Below are 9,451 nucleotides of genomic sequence, written 5' to 3'. Positions count from 1 at the left end.
CTGCTGGCCAGTGGGGTTGTTAGGCTGCAGGCGATTGTGAAGTTTGAATCTGATAAAAGGCAGTTAACCATAAGTTCCTGTTAATCTTATGATGGACATGTGTTCTTATATTTAAACAAACAATCCATCGACGAAAAAAAAAAAGCCTTAATTTAACTTAATTAATGAGATCGGTCTGAGAGACCTCCAGCTTACAGTAGGGTCTCAGAGCGTGACTGTCCCAGAGATGAGCTACTGGCCCGGCAGGCGCTAGCTGGCTGTCACATCGCTTTATGGAGCTTCTCAACTCCAAAAACTTTGGAGCCAATTGTCAATACGGCATTGATTTTCGTAAGACTGCCTATATTCTAAATCTACACAGTTGATTGCTTGCGTAAAACATTCTCAGAAGTGAATTTAGTGATGAATAAGATGGCGAAAATTTAAACTCTACCGTTGCTGGTCCTATGCACCAGAAACCCGACCCTCGTTGAGTGCCGAAATGAATGTTGGGATACGCATGCTGCCGTGCAGTTCATACAAGTTACCAACCATTGCATCCTTGGGAATTTGAACTGTTTTCAATGCAAACTTGTGTATTGGGACAGTACTTTGGCCACAGAAGATGACGTTTCACAGGGACACAAGTCCATAGAACACAGATTGAGAAACGCCCCTTGTCTTAGCTACAGTGGTAGTGGCACAGCTTAGGCACTTGAACTTTGCATTTCAGTTTTTTCCCATTCCTGGCCAAGTGCTTAGGGCGTTGGACTTGAAATACAAATGGGTCTCCCCACGCAGGTTTGAACCCTGCTCACAGTGATATCTAACTTCAACAATATCATACATGCAGAGCTTGAAATAACAATGAATGTAATTTTTCATTAATAGAGCATTTTTCAAAATACACGCTACAAAGCACTTTGCAAAACACGACATGACAGAGCAGTCATAAAAACATTAGGATTAAAAACATAATATATGTATTAAATATACATGTTTCTAAAGACTATTAGGGGCTTTAAACACTGTACAATGTAAGGAAGTGTTGTAAAACGTTTTAATAGAAAAAATGACAGTTCAAATACATTTAGACTTAATGGACTCACGCCCAATTAAATCCAAACATTTTAATAAGTTGGCTGTAAAAGTTTTAAACTAGGTCGAGAGTTTTTTAATGTTCAGATGAGATATTGCGTATAATATTTCATAGATTCTTTCAATTATTTCATTATCAATTATTTATACATCTGTATTTATAGTACAATATCACTTAGGTTTTGTGCCATACCCCTCAGACCACCATCCCCCAAAAAATAACCACACTAGTGCACAGCTGCTTCTGTCTGAAAGAGTCCTCCAGCCTTCCTTAAGTACAGGGGGAGGAGCCAACCACTAACGATCAAATCAGGATCACCTGAGCAGAGCAGACAGGGAGAAGTAATACAAGGGGGGAGCTTGTAACACTCACGTGTTGAGTTCTCATGTGTCGCTTTAAATTTCCATTCTCTGTAAAAGCTTTAATACAGACTGAGCAGTTAAATGGTTTCTCTCCTGTGTGGATTCTTATGTGTGCTTGTAAGTTTTCACTGTCCAAAATCTTTCTTACAGAATGAGCAGCTAAATGGTTTCTCTCCTTTGTGGATTGTCCAATATCTTTCTTGCAGACTGAGCAGCTAAATAGTTTATCTTCCTGTATGAGATCTCATGTGCCTCTTCATATCTCCATTGGTGCTGAATCTTTTCCCACACTCAGTGCAGCTAAATGGTTTCTCTCCTGTGTGGATTCTCATGTGTTTCTGTAAACTCCCACTCATGGTAAATGCTTTCTTACAGACTGAGCAGCTAAATGGTTTCTCTCCTGTATGAGATCTCATGTGACTCTTCACATCTCCATTAGTGCAAAATCTTTTCCCACACTCAGAGCAGCTAAATGGTTTCTCTCCTGTGTGGATTCTCATGTGTGTCTGTAAATTTCCACTCTCTGTAAACGCTTTCTTACACACTGAGCAGCTAAATGGTTTCTCTCCTGTGTGGATTCTCATGTGTCTATGTAAACTTCCTTTCCCTGCAAAAGCTTTCTTACAGACTGAGCAGCTAAATGGTTTCTCTCCTGTATGTGATCTCATATGCCTCGTCACATCTCTATTGGTGCCAAATCTTTTCCCACACTCGGAGCAGCTAAATGCTTTCTTACCAGTAGAACGTCTTGAATCACTAACAGGGAATGTATCATTATTCAGAGTGTTTAAACCTGACTGAGGTTCTCTGGTCTTCTTCCAATCATCACTTTCATCAGTCCCAGGTTCAGAAGTGTCTCCAGTCTTGGCATCAGTGTCTGGTTGTAAATGTGTATCTGGATCAGATTTTATGGCTGGTTCTGGTCCTCCACAGTCCTCCCCATCAGCTTCTGTTTTGATCTCTTCAGTTTGTTTTTGATGAAGCTGTGAGAACATAGGTTTCTCTTCGTCATTTTCACTCTTCACAGGGACCAGACTGAATGTGAACTTGGTGATATCCGCCTCCTCCAGACCTTGAAGTTTCTCTTCATCCTGACTTATCCGGAGTTCGTCCTGTTCCTCTTTAATGTCTGGGGGCTTTTTGTCCTCCTGGTCTAGACTGGAGCTCCACTCCTGCTGATGTTCTTCACCAACAATCACTTTCTGGACATCTGAAAGTAAAGGTGAAACACAAACTAACAGCTATTAATGTGAATCTTAACAATACTTTGATAAGTAGCTCTATTCACTCTCTTTATAAATAGGGGTGTCAGGATTTTCAATAAAATCTCGATTTAAAGATTTATTTTCCAGCATTCATACTACCAATAAAAGGGGGGCATCAATGCAATATGAATTTACAGAGGGACAGCTGAGTGCACCATGAAGTCCAGTCGGAGCCAACAAGCTTTAACAATTGTTTGTTTACATAACTCACAGGGGAAGGCAAAATGCCGTCACACTGGTAGCTCAAAAGAAGCATGAGGATTGTCCAGTTCTGTTGTTTCTAGGGATGCAACAATTATAGACTTTGTTGGTAAGATAATGGTCTGAAAAATTATCATGGTTTCATGATTATGTATTTATTTCACTGCTAATGTATGAAATCACATGTAGACATGCAACACTGTAGATTTTAATTTATGTATTGCTGCCTTTTGAAAGAGCAATAATGGTAACAATTTTGAATGTTTTGAAATGATTATATGCTCAACCTTTTTGTTTCAATTTATTTGAAAACATTAGAGACTAGAGGCAAATAAGTCACATCACAAACAATGGACAAGTTGGCAACAACATAGTGCTGGGTGGTATGACCAAAAATTTGTATCATGGTATTTAAGATTCTGGCGGTTTCACGGTATATCACGGTATTGTCTTTCTTTTGCTTGACTGGGATATAGGTTTATAATGGCTTATTTTACTGTCAGTATTCAGTACTGTCAGAATATAAAATGAAACGTTTCAATGTCATCATGGTTAGTAAAAGTTTTGATTACTAATGGGTTTGCCTGGCTCCACAACATTATATAACGTTATATGAAGGAGAATGCATAAACAGTTATAGAATCTAAACTATTTTATTATTGTGCAAAATACAAAGTAGTAAAATGAACTTAAATTGAATGAATACACATACAAACAGCTTTAACATTGTTTCCCTTTCAAAACAAAATAGTTGTAAGATAGTTGTATAAACACTACCTTGGCCATAGGTAAGTTAGGTTATAGAAAAGTGGGTGAGTGAATATAGCTCCGCTCTCAGCCTCCTTCGTTGTTTGAATAATGTTAGTAGGTTGGCGGATGTTTTTCAGCGAGGCAAGACATCTGAAATCTAGTGTTTTAGTCATGGCTATGAACCCGTCTTTCTCAACTGTCTGTAGTGGGACCGTAGGTGGATTGTTATTGCGTTCATTATGTTCCTCAGCTGAATGCTTGAAGTGACATCTCTAACGTTAGCACAGCTGAGTAATGTTAGTGCAACCAAGTAATGTTAAAGCGACAGGTAACCGTGGCTAAATTATTTCCCTAGCTAGCAGCTATAATGTTACCCAGTATGCCGTTTGGCGGTGTAAATTTGTAAATGTAAAATTATTAGTGTTAGAAATAGTTTAAGTCACAAATTGTTGCGCGCTATGGTGTTTTATCCTGTTAAAGAGAGTTAGATGTGCGTTATTAAAGGTCCCATGACATGGTGCTCTTTGGATGCTTTTATATAGGCCTTAGTGGTCCCCTAATACTGTGTCTGAAGTCTCTTTCCCGAAATTCCGCCTTGGTGCAGAAATACAGCCATTAGAGCCAGTCCCACAATGAGCTTTACTTAGTATGTGTCATTTCTGTGTTTGTAGCTATTGATGAGCAGAAGGGGGGGGCAAGGTGGAGAGTGGGGGTGTGGCCTTGACCAAGTGCCACTTTGCCCATTTGAAAGGTATGATGACTCTCTCTCGCATGAGTGGGCCAAATTCTCTGGGCAGGCAAAGCAGAGAAAGGGGAGGTAACCTTGCTCCTTATGAGCTCATTAAGGAGGAAGATTCCAGATCGGCCCATCTGAAGTCTCATTTTCTCAAAAGGCAGAGCAGGATACCTTGAGCTTGGTTTACACCTATTGCCATTTCTAACCACTGGGGGACCATAGGCAGGCTGGGGGAATGCATATTAATGTTAAAAAACCTCATAAAGTGAAATTTTCATGCCATGGGACCTTAAATTGTTGTGTTATAAAGTTACTACCATGAGTGAGAAGGGTACGCAGTTAACAGGGCTCCCGTTCTCAAGTCACTCGCAGATTACTTCAGCCGTAGATCTCCCTGGAGCAATGCAATGGTATTGCAGTATATGAAAAATTCATATCTTACGGGAAATTAATACCGGTATATGGTACAAACCGGTATACCGCCCAGCACTACAACAACATGGTTGTCCTTAAGAAGCACTAAATGCTTGCTCTTGGGGGAATTACTGGAATTTTTGGTCTTTGTAAATTATAGTGTGGTCTAGACCTACTCCATCTGTAAAGCGTCCTGAGATAACTCTTGTTAGGGCCCGAGTGCTGACAGCGGCAAAGGCCCTATTGAAATTGAAGGAATTATTCTTTCTTTCTTTCTTTCTTTCTTTCTTTCTTTCTTTCTTTCTTTCTTTCTCCGTCAAATGAATTGCCTTTTGAGGGGCTTAACATTCATAAACTCACCAAATTTGGCGGTCGCATCAAGTCTGGTGAAAATTTACGGATTTTAAGGGGTTCGGGAATAGGCTCGCTAGCGCCCCCTAGAAAGTTAAGAAAATTGAGCCCCTGCAGTGCGTTTAACGTAGACTCCCGAAACTTGGTACACATATGTAACATGTCAAGATGTACAAAAAATTCATTACAGCCATACCCTAAACCCAACAGGAAGTCCGCCATTTTGATTTCAAAGTTTGAAATTAGTGCGATTTTGGCCATTTCCACATGTCGTACTTTAACGAACTCCTTCTAGAGATTTCATCTGATCAACTTCAAACTCGGTCTGTGCCATCTTAAGACGTTAAAGATGAAAAGTTGTTAAAAGAAAAACTTTTCGTCATAGGGCGTGGGGGGCGGGCAGCCATTTTGTCTCCCCGAAACAGGAAGTGGGTGTAACTCGAGTGTACGTTGTCCGATTACCTCGAAACTTTTCAGGATTCATAAGAGTCCAACCCTGAGGACAAATAACGGCCGATATTTACTTAAAGTCATAGCGCCCCCTAGTAGAAACAGGAAGTAGGCCTAAAAGTCAAGGTGCTATACTTTAACGAACTCCTCCTAGAGATTTCATCCGATGGACTTCAAACTTGGTCTGTACCATCCCAACACCTTAACGATGAAAAGTTATTAAAAAGAAAAACTTTTCGTCAGACGGTGTGGGTGTGGCATGGCGGCCATTTTGAGTGTTTAGCGATGAACAAAGAAGTTGTTGTAACTTGAGTGTACGTTGTATCTGCCCAACATTTCTCACAATTGACAAGGGTCCAGGCCTGAGGACACCTACAGGCCAAAATTTACTTTTGGTCATAGCGCCCCCCGCTGGCATCAGGAAATCTGCCTTATATGACAAACATCATCCGATTTACATGAAACTGTGTGGTCTACACGTGATACTGATCCGCCCCCTATAATATGACCACGCCCACTTACTTATTATTATTATTATTATTATTTTTTGAGGCACTTTCTTGCAGGATTTCACTGAACATAGACAACGAGGGTGCATGCCCCTCATCTGGTGCAGAGAGACAAGTCTTTTTTTCTATGCTCTGATCTCCATCTGCGCTGGGCGCTGCTCCGTGCGCTTCTCCGTCTCCGTCTCCACACGGGTTCTCCGCATCCATCGCGGCCTGGATCATTTCTCGTGCGCCCTGCTTTATTTCCGCATCCAAGTAATGGTCTTTATAACGCGGATCAAGTGCAGTCGCGATGAAGTGCAGAGGATCCGAATAGATCTCACTGAAACGTGTGCCGACAGACTAAGAGCGTACTTTTCATTGTTTTCACTCCGTGGTCCGTCTCAACCTCTTTGCTTAGGAGACGCTTTGCAGGTGGAACGGATTGGGTACTGACACACGTGCAGGTCGCGGTTTCTCTTTGTGTCATCACAACATTTTGGCCGTATTGTTTTGGTGATGAAAGTATTTCAGCTGAAAAAGAAAAATATTATACTAAACACTCAAAATTGCCACTACGCCCACACCGTCTGACGAAAAGTTTTTCTTTTAATAACTTTTCATCTTTAAGGTGTTGAGATGGTACAGACCAAGTTTGAAGTCCATCGGATGAAATCTCTAGGAGAAGTTCGTTAAAGTATAGCACCTTGACTTTTAGGCCTACTTCCTGTTGCCACTAGGGTTGGGTACCTTTCGCATCTGAACAAATACCACTACAGATACCTGGATTTCGGTTCCGAAATCAACAGTACTTTTCGGTACTTTCCTTTATCCCACACATAGACACACATCATAATATAACATATATATATATACATATATACATACATATATATATATATATATATATATACATATATATATATAACCATATACATATATATATACATATACAGAAAGAGAGAGAGAGTATATATATATACACATATATATACATATACATATATATATATACATATACATACATATATACACATACATATACATATATATATATATATATACATATACATATACATACACATATATATACATATACATATATATACATACACACACATACACATACATATATACACATACACATATACACATAACACACACCACACACACATATATCACACACACACAGACACACACACACATATATATATATATATACACACACATATACACACACACACAAAAAAAAAAAAAAAAAAAAACCCCCCACATTTTTTTTTTTTTCAAAAAAAAAAAAAAAAAAAAAAAAAAAAAAAAAAAATAATTACATATACACATATATATACACATATCACAAACACAAAAAAAAAAAAAAAAAAAAAACAAAAAAATATATATACAATATAAAAAAAAAAAAAACCCCTCCATATGTACATAGCACACACACAAAAAAAATGTATTTTTTTTTTTTTTTTTTTTTTTTTTTTGAGAAGACGCTGGAAGGAGGGGAAAGAGAAAAAAAACAAAACACAAAAAACAAAACACACAAAAAAAAAAAAAAAACACAAACACACAAAAACACAAACACACAAAAAAACACACAACACAAAAAAAAAAAAAACAAAAAAATAAACAACAAAAAATGGTGGTGGGGGGAGGGGTTTGATGTTAGTGATTGGAGAAACTGCGGGAGCCGCCTGCGGGTGGGTTGGTGGGGCGGGGGCGGCAGGGTGGGGGGGAGGAGCGGAGGTGGGGGGGGGCCGCCCCCCCCCGCCCCCTTGGCGGGGGCCCGGCCGCCCCCGCAGACCCGGCCAGGGAGGACTGCCAACCAACCGGAACGAACCGCCAGCGCCCCACCACGAAATCGACCAACCGTCACGGGACCCAAGACATGGATGTCCGGAAGCCAGCCCGCCCCGGAGCTGCCACCCTGCTAGCCGCCGGAGTCTATAACCCATCGGTTTTCTGTAGGGTTTTGCGAAGTGGACGCAATGGCGAACAACAGCGGCGATTGCTCTTTTGAGTTTGGCCCTGAGACGGATACGCCGTTATGGCGGCCACTTGCCGCCTCAAAGGACCTTCCACATCAACACGGCAAGATGACAGTAATCGTTGCTTGCCCCCCACCGATGTCGCTGATGATAAGGCAAAGGACTCCTTCTTTGACCAACTCCAGTAGGCCTTGCGAAGCGCTCACCACATGACATCACCATCATACTCACCGGATGCCAACGCCACGCTGTCTAGCAGTGAACGGTCTACAGGCTCACCTGTTGGCACAACCTTTGCCGACAGGTCTACAAACGACAACGGCAACCGCTTCTCCTTTCTGCCACTACAACAACCTCTGTGTCACTGATACCTGGTTCCCTAGGAAGCTTATACATACCTGGACATGGTACAGCCCAGATGGCAGAACCCGGAAAGGGCTGGACCATATACTCATCTCCGACGCTGGAAGTCGTTTGTCACCAACTGCCGCGGTACCGAGGGAGCAGAGCTTGGCAACACAGACCATCGCTGCTAGTGGCCCAGCTCACGTTAAAGCTGCGAGCCAACCAGCACACCAAGACTCAGCCCCGCCTTTGACTCTCCCCTACTCAGTGATCCAAACATTGCCACAGACTCTTAGTTGGCGCCATCCGCCGCACCTTTGATAACCTGGCTACTGACAAGGTGAACGACTGGCAGACCTTCATGGAGAGTGTCATCCAGTCAGCTCACAATGTCTTCGGACGCTTTCGACCCTCCCTGAAAAAGCCTTGGATATCGGAGAGGACACTTAACATCATCGATATGCGCGTGAGGCCCCGGCTCCAGGCGATCATTGACGGAGTATCAGCGACTGAACCGCCAGCGAACGTGGCTATAGCCGAGGGATAGGGAGAAGTTCTGGCAAACAGAAGCTAAACACCTAGAGTCCGCGGCCAATAAGAAGAACATGAGCCGGTGCTTCAGTCTGCGCCAAGCCCGTAATGCGGGCCCCGCATCTAGACAGCCCTGGTGAAAGATTCTGATGGCAACCTTATAGCAACTGAAGTAAACTGCCTCGAACGGTGGAAAGAGCACTTCAGCCTCCTTCTGCAGCACAGTACCTTCCCGGCCGATCCAGCCATCTTATCGGTCGCCAACGCTGCAGCTCTTAGTGTGGTCTGTAGTACAGACCCTGTCTCACCTGAGGAAGGGCCACCGCGCTCTGGGAAAACTTAACAACAGGAAAGCCCCCGGCATCTGTGCAATAACCGCTGAGATGCTAAAATCAGGCGGTGAAAGCATTGTCGAGTGGCTTACCCACATATTCAATGAGGTGTGGGAGACCGAGAGGCTTCCCAGTGACTGGACCAGAGGAATCA

The 9,451-nt window shown here is 42.1% G+C and overlaps 1 protein-coding gene across 1 annotated transcript in view; it reads right to left on the bottom strand.

Annotated features, from left to right (window-relative positions):
* Positions 1–1,010: 1,010 nt before the first annotated feature.
* The window catches only part of LOC120554250 (oocyte zinc finger protein XlCOF6.1-like), a 19,174-nt gene continuing 10,733 nt past the window's right edge, over positions 1,011–9,451 (bottom strand). The window contains exon 3 of the mRNA XM_039793029.1: positions 1,011–2,650. Coding sequence (XP_039648963.1) covers positions 1,665–2,650 — 986 coding nt within the window. The 3' untranslated portion in view covers positions 1,011–1,664. The remainder of the gene's footprint in view (positions 2,651–9,451) is intronic.

Source organism: Perca fluviatilis, chromosome 24 (assembly GCF_010015445.1).
Source record: "Perca fluviatilis chromosome 24, GENO_Pfluv_1.0, whole genome shotgun sequence".
Classification (NCBI taxonomy): domain Eukaryota; kingdom Metazoa; phylum Chordata; class Actinopteri; order Perciformes; family Percidae; genus Perca; species Perca fluviatilis.
This window is presented reverse-complemented; position numbering and strand designations above follow the sequence as displayed.